The 26,494-nt window shown below is 41.4% G+C and overlaps 2 protein-coding genes across 7 annotated transcripts in view; both read left to right on the plus strand.

The window, feature by feature from the left end:
- eps8a (EGFR pathway substrate 8a, signaling adaptor) overlaps positions 1–26,494 on the plus strand; it is a 226,022-nt gene that overhangs the window by 138,469 nt on the left and 61,059 nt on the right. For 3 of the 6 annotated variants that reach the window (XM_063072450.1, XM_063072451.1, XM_063072454.1), the window contains 3 exons: positions 5,581–5,628; positions 15,494–15,558; positions 15,945–16,106. In XM_063072450.1, the coding sequence (XP_062928520.1) occupies positions 5,581–5,628; positions 15,494–15,558; positions 15,945–16,106 (275 nt within the window). The remainder of the gene's footprint in view (positions 1–5,580; positions 5,629–15,493; positions 15,559–15,944; positions 16,107–26,494) is intronic. The other 3 variants (XM_063072453.1, XM_063072452.1, XM_063072449.1) reach the window with 1 other exon arrangement.
- LOC134359339 (uncharacterized) lies at positions 10,803–14,486 on the plus strand. The gene is given in 1 exon segment (XM_063072447.1): positions 10,803–14,486. A coding segment is annotated over 1 exon segment (3,201 nt). The 5' UTR covers positions 10,803–10,870; the 3' UTR covers positions 14,072–14,486.

Raw genomic sequence — 26,494 nt, forward strand, 5'->3', positions numbered from 1 at the left:
ATGTGGTAAATTGGATCAGCAAATTTGCTGATGACCCAAAGATTGGAGGTGTAGTGGACAGTGAGGAAGGTTTTCAAAGCTTGCAGAGGGATTTGGACCAGCTGGAAAAATGAGCTGAAGAATGGCAGATGGAGTTTAAAACAGACAAGTGTGAGGTATTGCACTTTGGAAGGACAACCAAGGTAGTACATACAAGGTAAATGGTAGGGCACTGAGGAGTGCATAGAACAGAGGGATCTGGGAATACAGATATAAAATTCCCTAAAAGTGGCGTCACAGGTAGATAGGGTCGTAAAGAGAGCTTTTGGTACATTGACCTTTATAAATCAAAGTATTGAGTTTAAGAGTTGGAATGTTATGGTGAGGTTGTATAAGGCATTGGTGAGGCTGAATTTGGAGTATTGTGTGCAGTTTTGGTCACTAAATTACAGGAAGGATATTAATAAGGTTGAAAGAGTGCAGAGAAGGTTTACAAGGATGTTGCCGGGACTTGAGAAACTGAGTTACAGAGAAAGGTTGAATAGATTAGGACTTTATTCCCTGGAGCGTAGAAGAATGAGGGGAGATTTGATAGAGGTATATAAAATTATGATGGGTATAGATAGAGTGAATGCAAGCAGGCTTTTTCCATTGAGGCTAGGGGAGTAAAAAACCAGAGGACATGGGTTAAGGGTGAAGGGGGAAAAGTTTAAAGGGAACATTGGGGGGGGGGGCTTCTTCACACAGAGAGTGGTGGGAGTGTGGAATGAGCTGCCAGATGAAGTGGTAAATGTGGGCTCACTTTTAACATTTAAGGAAAACTTGGACAGGTACATGGATGAGAGGTTAATGGAGGGATATGGTCCAGGTGCAGGTCAGTGGGACTAGGCAGAAAAATGGTACGGCACAGTCAAGAAGGGCCAAAAGGCCTGTTTCTGTGCTGTAATGTTCTATGGTTCTATGAATAGTTGAACTGTGAAGAAAGAATTTGGTGAACATAGTGATCTGTTAATAAATATGTAGCGAAAAAGTGAGGTAATCTTTGTTTTACCAAACTTGCTCACAAACTAAGTTTTATTTGCATATTTCATGTTTTGCTGCAGGTTCTATTGATAATATTCATAATGAGGTCCATACTTCCTTCAGTCATTTGTCATTGTCTTGTGCAGACCTGTTGCACAAGACCTCCTCTGGGGGTTCCCAATCTTTTATATACAATAGACCCCTGCCATTAACAAATGAGTCTGTGGTCCCCTGTGACCAACTAGAGTTAGAGGGGTTTGGGATATTAATGAAACCAGGGCATTCAATTATACAGTACAGGTGTCCCCCGCTTTTCGAACGTTCACTTTACGAAAACTCACTGTTATGAAAGACCTACATTAGTACCCTGCTTTCACTTTCAGAAGGTGTTTTCACTGTTAGGAAGAAAGGCAGCGCACACCCGGAGCAGTCGCTCTCCTCCGGATTCAGAACGGCATTGCTTAAACACAAGCCTCTGAGCAGCCGTTTGCAAGATGAGTTCTAAGGTGTCGGAAAAGCCTGAAAGAGCTTGTAAGTGTGTTACACTTAGCGTAAAACTAGACATAATTAAGCGATTCGATCATGGTGAACGAAGCAAGGACAAAGTGAGTTTGGCTTGTGGAAGCTGACGAAGATGATGCTGAAGAGGTTTTGGCATCCCATGACCAAGAACTGATAGATGAAGAGCTGATGCAATTGGAAGAGGAAAGGATGACGATCGAAACCGAATGCAACCGAATGCAGAAAGTGAAGCAACTGTGTGAGATTTTCGCTGCAATGATAAAGTACGACTTTAATCTTGAAAGGGTACGTAGGTTTAGGGGATATTTGCAGGATGTTTTGAGTCCTTACAAAGAACTGTGTGATAGAAAAATGCTCGAGGCTCAGCAGTGAAGCAAGCCTTCCACATCAGCCACAGCAGACGACGAACCTCGACCTTCGACATCGAGGCAAGCAGTCATAGGAGAAGATGAGCTGCCTGCCCTGATCGACGATGAGATGACACCCCCGTGTCCCACCACCCCAACCCCCGGGCCCCGGACAGATACTGTACCGATTCGTGGAGAATGCAGCGGTAGCCGGGAGGCACACACCACATCTTTAAGGAAAAAGCCAAAATAAACATGCTAATTAATTGGGTGCCGCCTAGCACGTAATTGTTGGCCCAGATCGGTGCCGATGCAATCGGCAATCGCCTCTGATTTGCACCGACATTTACGTGCCGGGCAGCACCTAATTAATTAGCATGTTTGTTTTGGCTTTTTTCTTAAAGATGTGCTGTGTGCCTCCCGGCTACCCCTGCATGCTTCGCAGCAATGTATCAGTCGACGGTCTGGAGGGTGGGGGCCACTGCACCACCCCAGCCTGCGACGACTCAGTCTAACACACCGTCATCAGTGTGCTGGATGTCTTCCCAATTCCCGTAAGTGATACTACACTGTACATACATTATTTTTACATGTTATTTGGTAGATTTGGCAGCTTCATAGTTTAAAGGTAACTGGAGAGTGCATTTATGCCAGCAGCGCTTGCGTGAGATTTTCTACTGAGAGCGCTTGCGTGAGATTTTCGCTACGGGGATCTGTGCAGGCAATCATTGTAGAGAAGTATTTCTACTTTATATAGGCTGTGTATTTGTCATATCATTCCTGCTTTTACTATATGTTACTGTTATTTTCGGTTTTATGTGTTATTTGGCATGATTTGGTAGATTATTTTTGGGTCTGTGAACGCTCACAAAATTTTACCATATAAATAAATCGTAATTGCTTCTTCGCTTTACGACATTTCGGCTTATGAACCGTTTCATAGGAACGCTTTACCTTCGAATGGTGGGGGAAACCTGTATGTCTAATATACTGTATTTCCTGCTACTTTGATCACTAAGTCAGAGGGGTGTATTCTGTTTCATTAGGCTTATGATGCTTATTCATGAGACTGATTTATAACTTTGGACAGTAAGTTTTTTTGAATTGAATATTCTGCTGGAATTTCTGTCATTATTCTCAGGATTGAATTTTGCAGTCTTGTTTCAAAATTGCTACTAGTTGGTACTGCAACACACATAAAAGTTGCTGGTGAACGCAGCAGGCCAGGCGGCATCTCTAGGAAGAGGTGCAGTCGACGTTTCAGGCCGAGACCCTTCGTCAGGACTAACTGAAGGAAGTGTGAGTAAGGGATTTGAAAGTTGGAGGGGGAGGGGGAGATCCAAAATGATAGGAGAAGACAGGAGGGGGAGGGATGGAGCCAAGAGCTGGACAGGTGATAGGCAAAAGGGATACGAGAGGATCATGGGACAGGAGGTCCGGGAAGAAAGACAAGGGGGGGGGTACCCAGAGGATGGGCAAGGGGTATATTCAGAGGGACAGAGGGAGAAAAAGGAGAGTGAGAGAAAGAATGTGTGTATAAAAATAAGTAACAGATGGGGTACGAGGGGGAGGTGGGCCATTAACGGAAGTTAGAGAAGTCGATGTTCATGCCATCAGGTTGGAGGCTACCCAGACGGAATATAAGGTGTTGTTCCTCCAACCTGAGTGTGGCTTCATCTTTACAGTAGAGGAGGCCGTGGATAGACATGTCAGTATGGGAATGGGATGTGGAATCTAAATGTGTGGCCACTGGGAGATCCTGCTTTCTCTGGCAGACAGAGCGTAGATGTTCAGCAAAGCGGTCTCCCAGTCTGCGTCGGGTCTCGCCAATATATAAAAGGCTAGTTGGTACTGATTGTTTTACTGAATTTCTGTTCGTCAGTTTGAGGTGAGGGTACTGCAAAAGTTCAAGGTAACATGGGATCTAGCAATGCAACTAGGGTGTAGTAGCTGAGAGGAAGCTGTAATAGCAGATATGGCTCAGTATGTCTTGGTCCTTTGTTGATCTTCAGTTAGGGTCATACTGAACATAGTAATAACGGTTCTTCAATAGCTTAAGAAGTTCTCACCTGCTGGCAGTTAAAAGAAGTTAAATATTCTTTGTCAGTCTTGTGATAGCATATTATTAATTGAAGCCTTTTTAAACTCTATGATTTTCAAACCCATAATTTTTCATAAAATTTATTAGTTGTCATTGCTATATGTAGACTCTCAATTTCGTTGGAGAGCATGGAATTACTCGGGCAAAATTTTAAAAACGATTAGTAAATCATTTCATCACACCGCCATTTTCTTCAGCATTTGGACAAGAGTAAGCATTTCAGCTCTTGTTTTAGAATAGTTATGGAAAATTTGTCTTCTTTTTTCAGGAATGAACTTCAATTTAATTAATGCTTAATAGTCTATGCAACACATCTGAAATAAAGCACAAGACCTCAGTCTTTCTTAGCCTGCTAAAAGTAGAGACCGGCTGTACTGGCAGTTTGAATACATGGGAAATGTTATGACCCATGAATGTATTAGTAAGCTGGTTACTCTGTTATTTGTTCAGCAGTAATGTATTATGGGTAAAACTCAATTACCACAATTTCAAAATATGTAATAATGCAATTTTATAATGAATTGATCAAACTTCTATATGTATGTCTTTGTTTTGTTGGAGGAGCTCATTCAAGATGAATACTCCATCAAACAGTCATCAGGAAGATGGGACAAGATGAATAATCAGTGTAGACTGCATTGTAGCCTAGATGATCTTTGGAAGATAAATATCATTAAATGTTCTAAAAATAAAGAAATTCTGTAGATGCTGGAAATCCAAAGCAACATGCACAAAATGCTGGAGCAACTCAGCATGTCAGCATCTATGGAAATCAACAAACAATTGATGTTTTGGGCCAAGAGCCTTCTTCAGTAGTGGAAAGGAAGGGGGAAGATGCCAGAATAAAAAGGTTGTGGGTGGGGGAGTAGAAGGATAGCTAGAAGCTGATGTGTGAAGCCAGATGATTGGGAAAAGTAAAGGGCTGGATATGAAGGAATCTGATATGAGAAGAGAGTGGACCATAGTAGAAGGGAAAGGAGGAGGGGTACCAGGGGAAGTGTTAGGCAGGTGAGAAGGGGTAAAAGCCAGAGTGGGGAATAGGAGAGGAGAGGGGGAGGGATTTCTTTTAAGCCAGAAGGAGACAGCAATATTCATGCCATCAAGTGCAATAAATAGGAACTGCAAGAATCTTGAATCATATCTGAAACTGTTTATAGTCATAAATGCAAAATGACGTAATACATAATTCTTTGCTTTCCCTTGATTATAATGGTAAAATTGATACGTTTCCAAAAGAATTGAAAGATCTATCATCATGGAATGCCTTGATCTAATGAGCTAAAGTATATTTTGGTTTTGGAATTTAAGGGCATTGCAGTTTGATCATAGACCAACGATTTTGCATATTATCACCCAAATAAATGTCTTTTTAATTTTAATGGCATACTTTAGAATGTTTTATCTCATTTGCAGGGATGAAAGTTATACTGTGCGATTCAATTTAATATATTTTATATAAAAGACATTTTCAACAATGATTATTCTGCAGTTACTTCTATAATAACCCTTTAATGGACATTTTTAATGTTATTATTGATGTGCATGTATTAATTATATAAGCATTGTGCTCTGGTAAATTCAGTATTTTGCTTCCTTTATTTGTTTTAGGAGCTGATGGACTATACTTCTTACATTCTTCAAAACATAAAAAGAAAGGTAGAAACAAACCCAGGCTGGTTTGTGTTATATTTGAGTGTTTTATTTTTGTACTGCGCTATGCAAAAACCAAAAATATTCAATTATATTTTGAGACCACGAAGGAACTGATTACAGTATGCTTAACAGGCTTGTTCAGTAACAAAATTTAAAAACAAAAAGCATCCTGCATTAGCTTTCAATTAGAAATCTGCAGGTTAAAATTAATCACTTTGAAATTGATTCGGTATCATTGTTGGAAAATATTAGCCTGTTCACCTGCCGAATTAACAATTTTGTTAACTGCATGGTACACTAAGCCCATTGGGTTAAAAGCAGTTTCGATTTTTTTTTTTTGGTTTTTCATGTCCTCTTGTATTAGAGGTTAAATTGCTTTAATTTCAGAACTTAACAGTTTTCCTGTGGTTACTGAAGTATATTTTCGTTGCTGCAGTTTAGAAATGCATCTGATTTACTTTGTTGGGAATAGTTATAATCAAAAACAAACTTGCAGAGGCATTCAAACGGCATCCTATTTTTGGAAGGTTACTAATCTTGTCCACTTCTGTACAATCAGATGAGTCTCAGCTGAAAAATAAATCCCTCTAGGATGTAGTGTAACAGTAAAAAAACTGTCTGGCAGGTTGATACTGGCTGCTGAACATTTTCTCATGTTCCTAAAAATAGTGAGTTTCATTAGATTTCATGTTTTTTTTCTTCATTCTTGAAGGCAGCAGTGTTATTCCTAGTTGGATTATGTGGAAGTATTGTGTATATCCTTATAAGGTAAAGAAATCAAATTTAGTATGTAAAAGAGCTGTTATTACGACTTCAAATCTGGTGTGGCTGAAGTTGCTCAATCCACCCTTTTACTTGTGAAATTTTAATTTTCATCCACTTTCAGCAATGTATACATTCAGTTGAAATGAACAAATTAATGGTGGAAATCTATTTGTAGGGAGACATTGTTTTTATTGCTTACATTAATTATTATTTATGTACAAATTTTCTATGCCCATTCATGTGTGCAATTTGGCTTTCACTGAACCCCTATCTGCATTTCCACTTTTTTTAAAATGATTTTTTTTTACCCCTCCTTGCTTGCTCTTAATCTGGTCTCCTTTTACCTCCTCTGTCTTCACCTCACATCTTGTGAATATTTGGAAGGGTTAAGAACTTCAGAGTTCCTCTTTTTCTTCTAGGCATTGTGCCATGTTCAAATTTATTCTATAAAAACCTACAGCTTCCCTCTGTGCATGCCTTGGTGTCCTTCAATGGGCCTGTTAGGTACTTGCTATCAGTTCTCTATGAACAGCAGTTTCATCTGCCTTGGGTTTGCAAACTGGGGTCTGTGGACCCCTTGCTTAATGGTAGTGGTCCATAGGATAAAAAAAGGTTGGGAATCTCTGTTTAATCACTGGCTGATGCTATGATTATTCTTCATGGAATTAATGCTTGGGAAAGTACTAATCAATTGAGCATCTCTTCATATTTTCACTTTTGTCCTCCAGGAGACCTGAGCACTTGAGTGCAGGTTATTTGCTATCCATGAGTTTATTTTGTATGATTGGATAGACTAAGTGGTCTTGATGGGCACTGGGCTGAGTGATGGATAACACTTGACGCTAGAAGAAATCTTGCCAGCTGGCCAGACCTACTACTTGTCCTGCACAGGCATTATTAATTGTTTGTACCTGTGTCTCCCAACTACTTGTCATATTTCATGTGTCTATCATGCAAGGTCCTGGTTTTCTGTTCGCATCTAATCATAATAGCAAAATCTTAACCCTTTTTTTCTCTGATTCTCTGCACGGAGTGACTTGGTATTCTCAGTGATTTCAGCATCATTAATTTATCTTGTTATTGTTCCCGAGTTCAATTCCTAGAACATTATCTCTGAATTTCAGTTTGTATAATTTTCCTAGTCTCTTTCGTGGACCCTATGATGCCTTGAAATTGAATGGGGTACCATTGGTTTTATTATATTGTGCTGTGCTTGTTACCAGTTGTACCATTCCCTTCTCTTCCTCCCTACTCACTACAGATGCAAATAGATGTTTCATATCTTTCCTGAGGTTCAAAAAAAGACTAATCAGGCTGGGCTCCTCTGGCTTCTTGAGTTTCTTCTTCTCATCTTGCACAGCTGTTTGATCAGCTCTGCACATTTCTTACTGCCCCACCAAAGTATATCACTCACCCATATGCCAACATGCTGTATAATCTGAGCATGAATTGTGAACGCCATACTAGATCTCGATGTTGTAGATGCTAACAAGCCCAGTTTCCTGTCCTGTGTTAACTTACTCAACACTCTCACATTTGAACTGGTTGCAGATTATTAATGGATGGCTTGTGGATGTGAAAGGCTTTGTGTAAGTGTCAGTTCTCTATGACAGGGGTCTCCAACCTTTTTTGCACCGCAGACCAGTTTAGTATTGACGATATTCTTGCGGACCGGCTGGCCGGGGAGGGGGGAGTGTTCTAGTTCAATAGTGCGTGACAGGGAATGAGGAAAGGTGCAGCTGGCTTATATCGTTTCATATCACCAAATCATATTGTTTCCTCGCGGCCCGGTAGCACATGCTTTGCAGCCCAGTACTGGTCTGTGGCCCAGTGGTTGGGGACCACTGCTCTATGACTCTTGCTGCTTAAACTTTTGGCTGTGCCTTTGAGCCTTGTGAAAAGCATGATGGTTCTCTGGAAAGCTGCAAATGTTTTGTACTGTGCTGAAAATTCAAGTTATTGGTGACAACCAAATTAGCCTGTTGTAGGAGGTCAGCAGTGACGGCTTCGGTAATGTAGAGGATGGGATTTGCAGTACTCCTCATAAAAGGATTCACTATCTTAAGCTGAATTAACTATATCAAGACTTGATTCACAAGCTGGTATGGTACGGTAGGTGGAATCATAAGGTGAATGTATTTTGCTTGTTTTCGAGCAGTCCAAGGGAAGGTTATTTTCAGTGTTTGAAATTTAAGTTTTTTTTCCAGATTACGATATGAACAAGCCCTTTGACATACTGTAATTCTAGAAGTAATTTTTAAATAGTTTTCATGCCATGTATTAAATAGATTATTTTTAAATGACACTTCCAAAACCATTTGTATTTTTGGTTTTAAAATGCATATTTGTAAAATTGGTTGCTTTAAAATTTCCCATTCCCTTACTAACTTGCTGTTTCATAGCACTTTGCATCTCTTCTACTGAGTCATTTTCTGTGTGTTTATGGTTGAAAAATCTAACCATTATTTTTAAATTAACTTTGGCTTTTTAATGTTTACTGCTGATTTGCTAGTCAAAGTGGCTGCTGGCTCCTGGCAAAATGAGTAATTGAATTATTTAAGGTACAAGATTTTAGGAGATTTGACTGAAATGTTATGCTTCATAATCTCCATTTACAATAAATGAATATTAAAATAACTGCAATTGCTAGAAATTATAAATAAACAAGAAGTGCCATAAACAGCTAGCTGGACAAGCAGCATCTGGAATGAGAAACAGAGTTAGTATTTCGGAAACAATTTTCTGCAGATGTTGGAAATCCAAAGCAGCATAGACAAAGTGTTGAATGAACTCAGCAGGTCAGGCAACATCTATGGAGAGGAATGAACAGTCAATGTTTCTGAATTGGGATTACCCACTATGATTTTATTAGGACACCCAATGAGCCTACTGATGTCGAGCTACTGCATGTTCTACTACCTTGACAAAATTTGGCTTCTGTATTTGCACATGTTCAATGGTTGTGCTCAACCAAAAGTAGTTGTTTTTGTGTGGTGATTAGGCTTCTGGATGGTTCCTGGGAACCTAATCCTTGTACTGTCCAGAATGGCCTTCTGACTGAGTTAGATATGTAAAAGCAGTAGAAAAAGATATAAATAGTTGAAGAACTTGCTTGACAATTTTTCATTGTGTTTGTTAAAATATTAAAATTAAGCAAAATAAAAAGGGGGTGGGGGGAAACAGATCACTTAGCTGCACTTGTCTTCTTCGTCAAGGTTAGCAACCCCACTGAAGAAGAGTTTTGAACATTGTACCCCTGGTATAAAGTTGATGGACCATGAGCTCGTGGTAGTTTGTGCTTCATTCTTGGGTTTAGTGTGAAGTCCAGTAGCAAAGAGGGAGATCAGATTTACTGCTGCCTAACCTCTAGCTGACTCTGCACTGCAATATTTGGACATGGAAGTGGTGCTGTTTTGTAGCCAACCAGCTGGTGGTTCTCTGTGGACTTGCAGGCTGTGAGTTGACCAGTACTAGCTGAGGAAATCACTGGTCACTGGTACCCCTGAGCTAGGGAAGAGGAAAACAAGTCACCCACATTTTCTGATACTGTGTCTTCTAACACTATATTGAAAATGTATATAAAATTTGCAATTGCATAGGGCTGGTTCACTCTGCACTGCTACCATGCATTGGTTCCTTTGTTACGTTTGTCTTGTCAATTAAAATTCTCACCAAACCACTCATGTTTTCCTGTTCACTAGATATACCAGCTTTGGGGTAAAGCTGAGAGAAGTGCATCCAATTACTAGGTTCATTGATTCAAAGGCCCCAAGACTTGGTGTAGGTCCAAGTTATAATGAGAGATCAGCTGTTCTTGCATTGTTTTCAGTGCATCTTATGCTTGAGTGCAGATGTCTGGAATGTGCAGGCATGCACAGTGCAGTGACTTAGGGCTTCCCTACAGCATGGTTGGACTGTGATGAAAACATAGACAGTTGTTGGGGAAGAGACTAAAATCAACAAGTCAAATCTAGCACATGCAAGTTAAGTTAAAAATTGAGGCTCTACCATTCATGTCAGTAACTCTCTGCTTGCTGTTCGCATGTGGATTTCTAGTTGAGCAACACACACACAACGCTGGAGGAATTCAGCAGGCCAGGCAGCATCTAGGAAAAGAGTACCGTCCACATTTCGGGCCGGAACCCTAAGCTAACTAATGTAGTGGATTTTTATTGTGGCACGAGTCACTGCTTTGAATACCAAAAAAAAACTTTTCATTCCCCCTGTAGGCTATGAGGAATTTACTAATGTATATGATCTACCTGGAAGTTTCATTTAAAAGGTACAATTAAAGTTTTACATAGCTATTATTGGAAAAGATACCCCCAGGGGTGCCCGAGAGGCGGGGGAGGATGAGCACCCCAGTCGGATGGACACAACGACATCAGACCCAGGCAATGAACAAATGACGAAGAGGAAGCAGTGTGCATGTGGCAAAATCTGCAAGAACGATCGCGGCTTGAAGATCCACCAAGCGAGGATGAAGTGTTTGGCGGGAGCAGGAGCAGCACAATGCGCAGGTGTCCAACCTGGTGAGACGAAGGAGGGGCCAGGCCCGGAGTCACCCCATAGCGCCCGGAACCTCCAAGTGTTGCAAACTAATCCCTCGAACATGAAGTCTAACAGGAGGCGGATCAAATGGCCTGCAGCTAACATGACTTCACTGTGGAAGCAGTTTGATGACGATGTTAACCAAATTCTGGAGGCAACGACGAAGGGAGGGGTTGATAGGAAGCTGCAAGCCATACAACAATTATTGTTAGTATCGCAGCTGAACGGTTCAGAGAAGGGGAGAAGGAAGGCTCCAAAACATCTTACTCGAAGAACCAGAGCATTGAGAATCCACATCAGGCGGGAGATGAAAGCGCGGAAGTCCCAATACAAGGAGGCAGGAGAAGAGGAGCACATTGGCTTGGTCCAGCTGATGTGCATACTACGAAAGAAGATCAGGGTCCTCCGCCGGGCAGAGTGGCATCGGAGGCGTCGTCGTGAAAGGGCTCGAAAACGTGCTGCCTTTATCGCCAACCCCTTCAAGTTCACCAAGGAGCTGCTGGGGGAGAAGCGCAGTGGGAAACTGGTCTGTTCGCAGGAAGACATAGACCAACATCTGAAGAAGATATATAATGATCCTGAAAGAGAGCAGGAGTTGGGGGAGTGCGACATCCTAATAGACCCACCTGAACCGGATGTGCAGTTCGACATGTCAGAGCTGCAACTAAAGGAAGTCAGAGAGGTCGTCCGCAAAGCAAGGGCAAGCTCGGCTCCAGGACCAAGCAACACCTCGTACAAAGTGTACAAGAACTGCCCCAAACTCCTGCTGCGTCTGTGGAAGATCCTGAGAATCTTCTGGAGAAGGGGGAAGATCCCAGAATAGTGGAGAGTGGCTGAAGGGGTGTGGATCCCGAAGGAGGAAAATGCCACCCAGATAGATCAGTTTCGCATCATCCTCCTGCTGTGTGTCGAGGCAAAGATCATCTTCAGTGCAGTTTCCAACTGGTTGTGCACCTACCTAGCAAAGAACGCCTATATTGATACATCAGTCCAGAAGGGTGGCATTTCAGGGATGCCGGGCTGTCTGGAGCACATCGGTGTGGTGACACAGCTCATCAGGAAGGCCAGAGAGAACAAGGGCAACCTGTCAGTGTTGTGGCTGGACCTGGCAAATGCATATGGCTCCATTCTGCACAAGCTGGTGCAGCTCACACTGACCAAATATCACATCCCCAGCAGAATCGGAGACCTTATCGCTGATTATTACAGCAACTTCAGGATGAGGGTCTCTTCAGGAGCAATTACATCAACCTGGCACAAGGTGGAGGTCGGCATCATCACAGGGTGCACTATCTCAGTGACACTGTTCTCCCTAGCCATGAACATGCTCACTAAGTCTGCTGAACCAGAGTCCAGAGGGCCCAGAATGAATTCCGCTCAGTGGCAACCACCTATCAGGGCATTCATGGATGACCTCACAGTCACCACAGAATCAGTCCCAGGCTGCCGGAGGATTCTGCAAGGGCTCGAAAAGCTGGTGGAGTGGGCCCGGATGCGTTTCAAACCTGCCAAATCAAGATCGATGGTGCTGAGGAAAGGGAAGGTGGAGAACAAGTTCCGGTTCAGCATCGCAGGCACAGCCATCCTAACCAACACAGAAAAGCCAGTCAAGAGCTTAGGCAAAGTTTTTGACAGCTCTTTAAGGGACACAACATCCATTCAGGCAACCTGCACCGAGTTGGATGGCTGGCTGAAATCTGTGGACAAGTCTGGCCTACCTGGGAAGTTTAAAGCCTGGGTGTATCAGCATGGCATTCTTCCCAGAATCCTGTGGCCCCTCCTCGTCTATGCAGTTCCGATCTCGACAGTTGAAACCTTAGAGAGGAGGGTTAGCAACCACCTCAGGAGATGGCTGGGGCTGCCAAAGAGCCTGAGCAGCATCGCACTCTACGGACACCACAACAAACTGCAACTGCCCTTCAAATCCTTGGAGGAAGAATTCAAGGTAACAAGAGCCAGAGAAGTGCTACAGTATAGGGACTCAAATGACCCGAAGGTGGCTAGAGCAGGGATCCAAGTAAGTACTGGCAGAAAGTGGAGGGCAGAGGAAGCTGTTCAGGAGGCAGAGGCGAGGCTGCGTCACAGGAGGCTGGTGGGAGTGGTCACACAAGGCCGAGCTGGGCTAGGATCCTTTCCAACTCCCCAAATGGACACCAGAGGGAAGGAAAGGCGTTGTCTAGTTCAGGAGGAGGTGAGAGCAGTAGTGGAGGAGATGAACGCCTGCAAGGCGGTGGGAACGAAGCAACAGGGAGCTTGGACAAGATGGGAGAATGCGGTTGAGAGGAAAGTGACCTGGGCTGATCTTTGCAAAGCCGAATCACACCGTATCCAATTGTTCATCCAGGCAGTGTACGATGTGCTTCCAAGCCCATCAAACCTGCACACATGGGGCAAGGCAGAGTCATCTGCGTGCCCACTGTGCTCCAAGCGAGGAACTCTGGAGCACATCCTCAGCGGCTGTGCAAGGGCACTTGGTGAGGGACGGTACAGGTGGAGGCATGATCAGGTCCTGAAGACCATCGCTGAAGCCGTCAGCGCAGGAGTTGAGTGGGCGAAGTGGTCCCGACCCTCCAAGCAGACCATTGCCTTTGTCAGAGCTGGGGAGCAGCCAATACCTGCCAAAAGAACATCTGCAGGCATTCTGACCTCTGCAAGGGACTGGCAGCTGTTGGTGGACCTCGAAGGGCAGCTGAAGTTCCCCAACCATATCGCAGCCACCACCCTGCGACCAGACATTGTCCTTGTGTCTGAGTCTACTAAGCAAGTGGTGCTGCTGGAGCTGACAGTCCCATGGGAAGATAGCTTGGAGGAGGCCTTTGAAAGGAAGCTCTCCAAGTACGCAGGACTGGTCAGCAACTGTCAGCAGGCTGGATGGAGAGCGAGGTGTCTCCCAGTGGAGGTTGGTTGTAGGGGATTCATAGCCCCTTCTTTAGTTAGAGCTTTCAGCATTTTGGGCATCGAGGGAGAGAGGAAGAGGAGAGCCATCCGCAGTACCACCGATGCGGCAGAGAGGGCCTCAAGATGGCTGTGGCTCAAAAGAGGGGAGCCATGGAGTCATAAGTAGCTAGCCATCTGGACACAAGCTGGGTCTGATCAGCCCCGGCTGGGTCACCTGGAGGAGGTTGTATGATGTTGAAAGACCCGAAACACCCGATGATTCCAGGAACATCACTGAAGATGTGTCCAGAAGCATCAATAGATGTATATACACGGCCTGTAGAAGTGGTTTGAAATTGTGGCCAATGTTACAAAGATTCTAATGGTCAAATGCCTGAAGGATGGTCTATTCTTCTTGTAGTTACAGACAGAGCATAATAAACTAGATTGTTATCTTTCAGTAATGCATTTGGGAAAAATGTTATGTGCTTGCAATGGTCTACTGATGAATTTATTGAATAACCTGGATGTGAACTAACAAAGGATTAATTTCCATTTACGCAGCTTATAGTTCACTGTCTCATTCAGATTTTTCTCAGCACTGAGCTGGTTCTAACTTAAACTGAATGCCATTTTGTGACTGTCAGTGGCAACTTTATTTTTTTTGATTTTAAAAAATACAGACAAACATGCATTTGTGCAGTGCTTCTTCAGTTACATACTGTTTTGACAGGGAATGAGTATACTAACTTCAAAGTTGTTATTGCCACCTTTTGTAACTTGTGCTTCACCACATCTGGAAATACCCAGATCATCTATCACAATGACACAGATGTATGCATCCAGACGCATGTTTTTAATGGGCATTGCAAGTCTTGTGCTGCTTTAACTTGATTTTTGCATTAGTCTGTTGCTCTAATAACAAGTAACAACGTAATTGTGTGAGGGCTGACTAGTCCATTTCCTTACAAACAGAAATCCTTAGCAGTGTCTTCTCAACTAGCTCAAAATACAGAGGCATTAAATTTTAATTTGCAAATAAGTCATTTATTTGATCCAAAACTGGTTTGACAGTGATGAATTGAACTGGCTATTTGCTTTTCACTTTGCAACTTGCAATTAAGGCAGAAATACTGCCCATGCTCAATTTTGGTAACTGATTTCATGGAATTGTTCACTTTCAGAGAAAATGATAAGGTATGAAATTGAATCTGGTGGGAATGCAAAATGGGCAGTATTACATCAGTCACATATTGAACACTGTGTTAAATGCTCATTTTTTTTTGGACCAATAGAGTTAAATCTCTGCTGTCTGTTCCAATGTCATCTGGTTTGTTTCCCTAACCAATTCCAAATCTCTCCTGTACCACAAAGTATTTAATGTTGATAAACTGCACACATTAACATCTGATATGAATTGTAAAGATATGTAGGCATTTAAGCCTTGAGGTCTCTGCATAGAGATTGTTAAAGTGTAGTATTCAGTTGCACCCTTGCTAATAATTTTACGTTTATTTTTAATTGGAGCAGCTTTAATAAATCAGCTTTTAAACATTTGCTTTTATGGATGTTTGCTTGGATTTTGTTAAAGGGATGTTTATATGAAAGTAAAAATTATTTAACTATCCTGAGAACTTTGAATTGAATAAATCATTGTCTTTTTGGAATTCTGCAGAACAAAGGAAGAACTATGCAAAATCAACTGTTGCAATGTCAGAGACCTCGCAGTATCGTGTTGAGGTAATTAGATTTTTTTTTGCTAACTTTTTTTAGGTTTCCTAAAACTGGATTAGTTTCAAACTCATCTGCTAAAACTTTATTGGTGTTCAATTTAATTGAAATAGACCAGTACTTAAATTTGATATTTTGTGATACACACATACTTCATTGTTTATGATTTAAATTGTTTAAACATTACCAAAAATAAGGTGCATAGTTATGTTTTCCTTCATGAAAATCATACTGCCCTTGATTGTTAGTATACAAATAATGATTTCTTAACAGATAAATTTATATTTGGTTGCAGAAGGGCATTTAAAGGATTGAAATGAGGTTCATATATTCAGCAATTGAAATTATGAATTATTTTCTATTGCTTAAAATGGTCATTTTTGTATTGAAAACAGCACTTGGCAACATTTATTGTTGATCGAAAGGATGCCATGATAACAGTAGATGATGGTATAAGAAAACTAAAACTGCTTGATGCAAAAGGCAAGGTCTGGACACAGGACATGTTACTTCAGGTAGATGAGAAAGCTGTCAGCCTGATTGATCTTGAGAGCAAAGTAAGTCTTTTTTTTGGCCTTTTGTTGATCAATTTATACATTATTTACTTTACATCAAAATTGTATTCACCTATTTGAGTGAGGTCATCATGATGCTAAAGATGCACATAATTAGCATGCCTCATCAATAATTCATCCAATTAAAATGTCATTGATGTTTGATAAGTTTTGATGGCGAGTTAAGTCAGGGACTACAATGTGTGAATAATTAGAAGAATTAGGCCCACTTACAGATGATGCAAACCAAGGTGAAATTGTATAAATAACAAATAGTAGGATAAGGAAAAGTATTGCAAAATGTATTTAATTTAAACTTTAACTGATTTTTTTTATTTCAGCAAATTGAAATACAAAAATCATTTAATTTTAAGCTTAATTAAAATTCAAGTGTCTGCATGTGTTCCTTGCTGATAAATTCCAGTTAATAATAACAGAAGTGCTTTTTCAGCAAGCCCAACAAATACATGTTCTGTGTATTGTATTGTTTATACCACAGTGGTGTATCACCATCTATAGGGCATTTGAGTTCCTGCATCCAAGTAAATAAGCATTTATTTTTACATAACCTAAATTAAAATTTGTCATTTTCAATCCTATCTGCAGGATTAAATTAGAATATATTTTCTGTTTTCTGAATAGTCAAATTGTGTATCTAAGTATTAATATAAAATATTTATCTAAATATTTATAAATAAAGTGGCCACATAATGTAGATCAAGCATTTGAAAATGTAGCATTCAAATGGAGTCTGGTGCTTAGGAAATGTGTTTTGTAATTGTTCTTCTGTATTTATGAGGAATTTTTGGTTTAGTGCTCTGAGCAACATGTGATCTTGCAAAGGCCACCATTTTGCATAGTTAATAATTTGGCAGCATGAAGATTGCTTTGGCATTATGTTAATATTAACTTGTGTTGATAACCTCACTTGATTCTCTTCCACTCCTTCCTCCAACCCTTCCACAGTACAAACAGTGAAACTGATCTTTCTGGGAGATGATGTCATTTCTTTGAATTATATGTATTTCTTTATTTCAGTAATAACAAGTTCAGGACTTGTCGCAGAAAATGCAACATGTCCTAAACTTGAGGCCACTCTTCAGTGTTTTCCCAGTGGTATTCTGACACTGGGTGCCTTGGACTGAACTACCCTCAGTTGGGGAATGTGTCGACTGTGCCTGTTCCAAGCGATACCTGGCAAAGGAATAGCAATTCCGTGCATTTCAACTGAGAAAAATAGTTGTGCAATACTTGAGTAATGTAACTCTTGCTTTGTCTAGTGGCTTAATACAGGGGATGATAGTCCCCGGCCGGCCAAACTTAAGAAATCTCATTTGGGTGGATGCTGCGCAATGTGTCCCTTGTAACAAATCAGTACCATGAAATAAGAAACAGTACACAATATGCGATTAAACGATTGAGCTTTATAATTCTTAATTTGACTATATGGTTCGTAAAGAAAACAAAAAAGAAAAAGCCCATTCTCATGAAACAGTCTATTGTGCAAGGTTGGAGCTCACTGATAAGGCCGTTTGTCCACCATCGACCTCCTCCGATCGTTGCTGACCTTTGGACCCTCGCTTCAAGTCCACTCTGTCCAGCAGTCTGCCAACTCTCTCCATTCGCGTCTCCTCTCCTCATCTCTCCCCGGTAAAGAACTGCGAATTCCCTGCTCCCAGACACACAAGAAAGAACAACATCCTGCTCATTGGCTAGCATGCCCCACTATCTCTAGTCATAACCCAAACATTGCTGCTACAGAGAAACCATTACCTCAGCAGTGGAACATTACAGAGAAGCCATTACATTAGCAGTGAAACCTTGCAGCGTGTTACAGTAATAAATGACTAATATTTCACTTGAGTGTGTTTAGAATGTTTTGATCTTTTTCAGCATCTAAATTTTAGTTGTTTTAAATGTTTTTAGGCACCTTAAGTTCTTGTCATAATTGATAGTTGGTTGGGCTAAGCAACTAGGGCTTTGCCAACTTTCAAAGTTGTTTTCAACTTTTCTGTCAATGTGCCTTGTTTCCCTCTTCCAAAATGCCCTCACCCATTACACCCATCAAATATTGTGCCATTGTTTTGCATCTTTAGATTAGAGATGATGCCTTGTACAAAGACAACGTCAGATACATAGAAGTCTCAATATGTTTTTGCCATGGTGGTCAGTAGTTTTGACCCATTTTGCGTGTGCATATACGTCACCTGATCCAAAGACCTTTTTTAAAAATAAAACTTCCATTCTTTTAGCTGGAGTGCATCCAGTTTTATGTTTAACCTTGAGGTAACTTTGCTTAGTTTCTGATAAATTGCCTTTCTCATTACATTTATAATTATCAACATCGCCATTTGTTCATTTGTTATGTGCCATGTTGTATGACATGGGCGATCATGTCTTTTCATGGCCATGATTGTTCTTTGCCAATGCTGCCTTCTGGGCAGTGTCTTTACAAGACAGGTGACCCCAGCCATTAATCAAATCAAATCAAAAAGTCAAAACAAGTTTAATTGTTAACATGGAGACAGCTGAAAGAGACAGTGTTCCTCTGGGGCCAAGGTGCAAAAGCATACACTCACATAAAAAAAAATGGAAAGAAAAAAAAAGAACATAGTCACGAAAGAACCACATTGTTAGTCCAAGACCCTGAGCAACATTACCACAAATTGATGGTTCCGGGCAGAACAGCCTATAATTCCATTGATCCAACACTGGAGGGCAGTGTTGATTGTAGGGTGGGGGGAGCGCTGGGGGGGGGGCAGGTGCTGGTGGTCGCTAAGCAGGTGCTGCAACTTGCCCAAGGGTGACCTGCAGGCTAGCGGAGGGAAGGAGTGCCTTACACTTCCTTTGGTAGAGACTTATTTCCACCCCATCATCCTGCCTTGCCATTAGATTTGTAAAATAGGATCTTTAGAAATGCATTGAGTGATGAAAAGTTGTCACGTGTTTAAGATGAAAATCTATTTACTGTAGTTAAGTTTTCCTTATTTCTTTCTCAGGTAATCACTTAAAGGTATGAAAGTTAATTATTTCTTATCTAGGTTCTGTAGTTATAATATTAGGGAAAAGGTGGTTAGGGAGAGAGTACTGCAGTCACAGGTTCCTACTTGGTTCAAAAGGGTGACAGTCATACCAATGCCCAAGAAGAGCAGGGTGAGCTGCCTCAATGACTTTCACCCCGTAGCACTCACATCTTTTGTGATGAAGTCCTTTGAGAGATTATGAAGGCGAGAATCGACTTGTAACTGAGCGAGGATCCAGACCCACTGCAATTTGCCTATCACCACAAATAGGTTTACAGCGGATGCAATCTCACTGGCTCTCCTTTTGGTCTTGGATCACCGGGATAATAGTAATACCTACATCAGGCTGCTGTTTATTGACTACAGCTCAACATTCAGTACAATCATACACTCAGTTATAATCAACAAGCTCCAAAATCTGGGCATCTGTACCTCCCTCTACAACTGGATCCTTGATTTTATCACTGGGAGACCATGGTCTCTGCAAATTGGATATAACATCTCCTCCTCACTGACTATCTACACTGGTGCACCTCAAGGATACATGCTTGGTTCACTGCTCTACTTTCTCTACACCAATGACTGTGTGACTTGGCACAGCTGAAACACCATCTATATATTTGCGGACAACATAGCTATTGTTGGCAGAATTTCAGATGGTGATGAGGAGGCGTACAGGAATGATATAGGTCAACTAGATGAATGGGGTCACAACAAACTTGCACTCAGTAAGATTAAGGAATTGATTGTGGACTTCAAAAACAGGAAGTCAAGGGAACTTACACCAGTGCTCATCGAGACATTAGAAGTAGAAGGGTGAACAGTTTTAAGTTCCTGAGTGTCCACATCTCCGAGGGTCTATCCTGGGTCCAATATATGCAATTATAAAGAAAGCATGATGGTGGATATGTTTCAGGAGGAGTTTATGGAGACTTGGTATGCCCCCAAAAGTCACTCACAAATATTTACAGATGTATTGTGGGGAAAATTCTGATTGCATCACCACCTGGTATGGAGGGCCACTAGAAAGTTGTAAACTCAGTCAGCTTCGTTGTGGGCACTGGCTTCCTCAGCATCCAGGACAGCTTCAAAAGGCGATGCCTCAAGAAGATGGCACCTGGCATTAAGGACTCCCATCACCCAGGGCATGCCCTCTTCTCATTGCCACCATCAAGAAGGATGTATATAAAATATGTGTGTGTGTGTGTGTATATATACGCAGCCAAAAAGTTCTATTCAAAAGGTTCAAAGGAACATCTAAACAAGCCTGATGCATTTTGGAAACAAGTCCTGTTGACTGATGAAGTGAAAATAGAGCTTTTTGGCCGCAACGTGCAAAGGTATGTTTGGAGAAAAAAGGGTGCAGAATTTCATGCAAAGAACTCTTCTCCAACTGTTAAGCATGGGGGTGGGCTTGTGTTGTAGCCAGTGGCACGGGGAACACTTACTGGTAGAGAGAAGAATGAATTCAATTAAATACCAGCAAATTCTGGAAGCAAACATCACACTGTCTGTAAAAAAGCCAAAGATAAAAAGAGGATGGCTTCTTCAACAGGATAATGAACCTAAACACACCTCAGAATCCACAATGGACTACCTCAAGAGGCGCAAGCTGAAGGTTTTGCCATGGCCCTCACAGTCCCCTGACCTAAACATTATCGAGAATCTGTGGATAGACCTCAACAGAGCAGTGCATGCAAGACGGCCCAAGAATCTTTCAGAACTAGAAGCCTTTTGCAAGGAAGAATGGGCGAAAATTCCCCAAACAAGAATTGAAAGACTCTTAGCTGGCTACAAAAAGCGTTTACAAGCTGTGATACCTGCAAAGGGGGTGTTACTAAGTACTGACCATGCAGGGTGCCCAAACTTTTGCTTCAGGCCCTTTTCCTTTTTTTTGGCGTGTACCTGCATGCGTGCGAGTCTGTGCGAGTGCGTATCCGTGTCCGTGTCCGTGCGTGCGTCTGTGATGATGTCTTTTTCATGGCTTTTTACAAGGTGTGGAGGGAGAGAGAGAGAGAGAGAGAGAGAGAGACTGTGTGGCGTGTCACTCCTCACACAGACACTTTCGCAGTATTTTCCCTTTATTTTGCAAGGTCGAGTTGCGATCTTAGCACTCAACCCGGCACGGATGGAAAGCGTACTCGGGGGCGGACCCGACTAGTTTCGAACCCGGGAACCTCCGCTCCCGGGTCTGGCGCCGATGTCGTTGCGCCACCAGCCGGCCCTTGGCCCTTTTCCTTTTTTGTTATTTTGAAACTGTAAAAGATGGAAATAAAGTTTTCTTGATTAAAATATTAAAGAAATGTGTCATCTTTAACTTTATGCCTTTTGGAAATCAGTTTATCTTTTACTCGCTTAGCTATTCACAGTAACAGAAATTTTGACCAGGGGTGCTCAAACTTTTGCATGCCACTGTTTGTGTGTGTCTGATATATATATATATATATATATGTGTATGTATACATAGATACATATATACATAGACACACACACACACACATATATATATAGCTTATCATTTTTATTATGTATTGCTGCTGCAAAACAGCAAATTACATGACATGTGCCACTGATATTAAACCTGATTCTGATTCTGAGTAGGTCCCGTTAAAGATCAGCCTATGGCTCAAGCCACAGGAGATGAGTGGGATTTTTAACAAACATTTCTCCTCAGTGAGGGGGGAAAAAAGTCATTATTGATTAAGAGATGAGGAAAGTAAATGGAGTGGTTCTGGAGGGCAATCAGAGAGGAGGTATTTACAGCCTTAGTGCATTAAAATGGATAAATCCCTGGGGCCTGTTGGAGTGCATCCTCAGACTTTGTGTGAAGCTGGAGAGGAAATTGCAGAATTATTGTGGTAATGCTGGTTGGGTATTACCCCTGATCTGAAATTCAAAATCCAAATTTTTTGAGTGCTAGCATGACATCACAAATAGAAAATTCCACAAAGCACTGGGAATGTTCACAGGCACCACAAACAGTTCTGAGAAATGACCATACTTAAATAATGAACAAAAGTTAATGGAAAAATTGAAAAACACTGGATCAGACAAAAAATAAAGATCTTGTATATGTATTTGAAGAGTGGATTTGTCAGTGTCAGTGAATATTTGCTACTTAATGGTATGCTGATCATGATGAACTGAAAATTGAAGGTAATTGCGAATACACAGCAGGCTGGTTGCATAAATTTAAGAAAAAACACTGCATCCTTTTTCTAAAGGTTTGTGGTGATGAAGCATCTGATGATCACAAAGCAGCAGCAGAGAAATCCAATATGTTTACCAAGATCGTCGCTGATGAAAATCTAACACACTCAATGGCTGCATCAGTACACATGTATGATGGACAAGTGTAAGATAAAGACTGCTTACCAGTAGCACATAAATTCAGAGTTGGAATCCCAAGGTATCTCATTATGTATTCCAAAATCTGGAACACTCCTGGCCCTAAGTATTTTGGATAAGGGGTACTCAACCTGTATTGGTTTTATTGTTAACCATTGTTGAAGTTCCTGAAGACTGGATGGTGGCTAATGTTATTCCATTGTTTAGGAAGCGTAGCAAGGATATGCAGGGGTCTACTTGACCAGTCAGTCAGACTTCAGCAGTGTGGAAGTTACTGGAGGGAATTCTGAGGGGCAAGATCTACCAGCATTTGGATAGACGGTCTGACTAGGGAGTGTCTGCATGCCTTCGTTCATGAGAAGTTATGTTTGATGAATCTTTGTTATTTTCATGAAGAGGTAACCAAAAGGGTAGATGAGGATAGCAGTGGATGTTTTCCCTTTGGACTTTAACAGGGTCTTCAAGGTCCTCCATGATAGACTGGTCTGGGAACTCTAAATCCATGGAGTGCTTGTTAGGTGGATCCAAAATTAGCTTAGAAGTAGGGAGCAAAGGGTGGTGCTTGAAGATTGTTTCTCAGAATAGAGGTTGGTGAGTAGTGTAATGCTAGTCACCATTCATTACATGTATAAATAATAATTCATTTTATATATATATATATAAAAATGATTTGGATGAGAATTCAGAAGGCTTGATCAGTAAGTTTTCGGGTGACCCAAAATTAGGAGGTGTTGATGATGAAGAAAGTTGTTGTAGGTTACTGTGGGATCTTTATCATTTAGGGAAGTCAGCCAAATAGTAGCAAATAGATTTCCATACAGAGGTGATGTATTTTGAAAAGTCAAACCCGTGTAGGACTTGTACTGTGATTTGTAGGGTGCTCATGAGTAATGGAGTAGAGGGAACTAGGAGAGGAAATGCATAGTTGTTGAAAGTGGCATCAAAGGTCGACAGAGTTGTGAAGAATGCATTTAACAACCTGGCCTGCTTGAGTCAGACATTGAATTGAATTGACTTTATTACGTACCTCCTTCATATACATGAGGAGTAAAAATCTTTACGTTACATCTCCATCTAAGCGTGCAATGTGCAATTTATAGTACAGTCGACCTTCACTAATCCGACTACCTGTAATCCGATTCCTTCGCTAATCCGACACTGATTATGCTTAATGTAATCCTTCTGTAATTCGGCATTTTCACTAATCCGGCACTCCTCGGGTCCCAATGGTGCCAGATTAGTGAAGGCTAGCTATTGCTTAATGTGATCCTTCTGTAATTCGGCGTTTTCATCAATCCGGCACTCCTCAGGTTCCAGTGGTGCCGGATTAGTGAAGGTTGACCTGTAATTTATAAGAAATAGTATGTGCAACAGGATAGTTAATATAACATAGAAATATAGTTGTGTCAGCATGAATTAAGCAGTCTGATGGCCTGTTGGAAGAAGCTGTCCCGGAGCCTGTTGGTGCTGGCTATTATGCGACGGTACCATTTCCCACATGGTAGCAGATGGAACAGTTTGTGGTTGGGGTGACTCAGGTCACCAATGATTCTTCGGGCCCTTTTTTTTTTACACACCTGTCTTTGAAAATGTCCTGAATAGTGAGTAATTCACATCTACAGATGCGCTGGGCTGTCCGCACCACTCTGTGCAGAGCCCTGTGATTGAAGGAAGTGCAGTTCCCATACCAAGCAGTGATGCAGCCAGTCATGATGCCCTCAGTTGTGCCCCTATAGAAAGTTATTAGAATTTGGGGGCTCATACCAAACTTCTTCAACCATCTGAGGTGAAAGAGGCGCTGTTGTGCCTTTTTCACCACACAGCTGGTATGTACAGACCACCTGAGATCCTTGGTGATGTTTATGCCGAGGAACATAAAGCTGTTCACCCTCTCAACCCCAGATCCATTGATTTCATAGGGGTTAGCCTGTCTCCATTCCTCCTATAGTCCACAACCAGCTCCTTTGTTTTTGCGACATTGAGGGAGAGGTTGTTTTCTTGACACCACTGTGTCGGGGTGATGACTTCTTGTCTGCAGGCTGCCTCATTATTATTTAGATTAGGCCAATCAGTGTATTGTTGTCAGCAAATTTAATTGGAGCTGTGGGTGGCGACACAGTCAAGGGTATATAGAGAGTACAGGAGGGGGCTTAGTACACAACTCAGAGGCATCTGTGTTGAGGGTCAGAGGGTTGGAGGTGAGGGAGTGATCTGACAGGAAGTCCAGGATCCAGCTGCATGAGGCAGAGTGAAGGCTGAGATCTCTGAGCTTCTTATGAGCCTGGAGGGATTTATGGTGTTGAATGCTGAACTGTAGTCCAAGAACAGCGTTCTCACATAAGCATCCTTCTTCTCCAGATGTGTTAGGACGGTGTGTGGCTGTGGCCATTGTGTCATCTGTCGACCGTTTGTGTTGGTAGGCAAATTGTAGGGGGTCCCGTGTGGGTGGTAGCAAGCTGCAGATGAAGTCCTTGACCAGCCTCTCAAAGCATTTGCTTATTATTGAAGTGAGTGCGACAGGGCACCAGTCGTTCAGATGTATTGAGCGTAGCCATTGAGATATTATGTTGTTGTATAAGTCATTGGTGAGGTTGCATTTGTGGAAAGAGTGCTAAAAAGTTATACAAGTATATTGAGAGGATGATAGGGCCTTAGTTAGTGTTTGGCCAGACTTGGTTTTATTCCTTGGAATGTAGGGAAAAGAATGTTTAAAATTATGAAGGGCATTGATAAGGTGGATGGTAACAGTCTTTTCCCTAGGGTAGGTGAGTCCAAAAGTAGGGAGCATAAATTTTGGGTGAGAGGGGAAAATTTAAAAAGCACCTGAGCGGCTGGACTTTTATGCAGAGGCTGGTGAGTATGTGGAAAGAACTACCAGAGAAAATGGGTGAAGCAGATACAAGAATACCATTTCTGGATAGGTACACAGGAGCAGGTTTACAAGGCTGAATGCTGGAAATTGGGACTAGTTGGGTGGGCACTGTGGCTGACATGGATTCATTGTGCTGAAGGGCTTTATTGTATCTGTAATCTTGAGTCTATTGAGTTTATGCCTTTGAAAATATGGTTGGATATGGCACTTAATTGTATTTTTTCTATTGTCATTTTGAGTTCATGTTTTAATGGTAAGATTTAAAGTTTACCTTTTTTCTTAGATGTTCTTTCTCCAACTTCTTCATCTATACCTGATCTCAGTGTGTGTGTTTGTGTTTTTGCAACATCCCATTGTGATTCAACTATTTAAATACTCCCCTGGTTTGGCTGTTATCTTGCTTCCGCAAACCTAATCTCATTCAAAGTTCTAGTGTCTCTATCTTGCAACTTGCCCTGCTTATCCATTGTTCTAATTTTTGTAAATGGCTGATTTACAAAAAAAATTCCTTTTTTAAAAAACTTACATTGCATTAATCCTGTTTGAGCACCTAAATGTCCAACAGCTCTGCAATGCTCAGATTAGTTTTCTTTAGCTTTCCCAAATGCTTTCTCAAGATCAACAGTCATGCCTTCAAAACTAATATTTGTGGGAAGCCTCTTACTGTTTGTCTTGTCGAACACAATCCAGCCTAATTTCAAATAGACCCTCCAGTCACTTTACTTGTTTATTTATTCTTTTTTGTATTTGCACAATTTGTTGTCTTTTGCACACTGGTTGTATGCCATTTTGGTGTGGGCTTTCCTTGATTCTACTATGGTTATTGGATTTCAGTATGTTCACAAGAAAATAAATCTCAGGGATATATATGGTATTTGTATATACTTTAATAATATGTTTACTTTGAACTTTTGAAATAAAGGATCTTCAAGTATGTTTAATAATTGCATGTATTAAAATGAAATATTTTGAATATTGGAACATTCTTAATATCATTATATTTTATCATTTTGTTCAAAGAAAAGCTTGTCCATCATAAATGAGGACATAAGAAATGGAAGCAATCACTCATGAAGGCCTTTGTGCCATTCACTACCATTGTGGCTAATGTTTCACCTCAGTATCTATTTCCTGCAGGAATCTTAATT

This window comes from Mobula hypostoma, chromosome 20, assembly GCF_963921235.1.
Source record: "Mobula hypostoma chromosome 20, sMobHyp1.1, whole genome shotgun sequence".
NCBI classification, from domain to species: Eukaryota; Metazoa; Chordata; class Chondrichthyes; order Myliobatiformes; family Myliobatidae; genus Mobula; species Mobula hypostoma.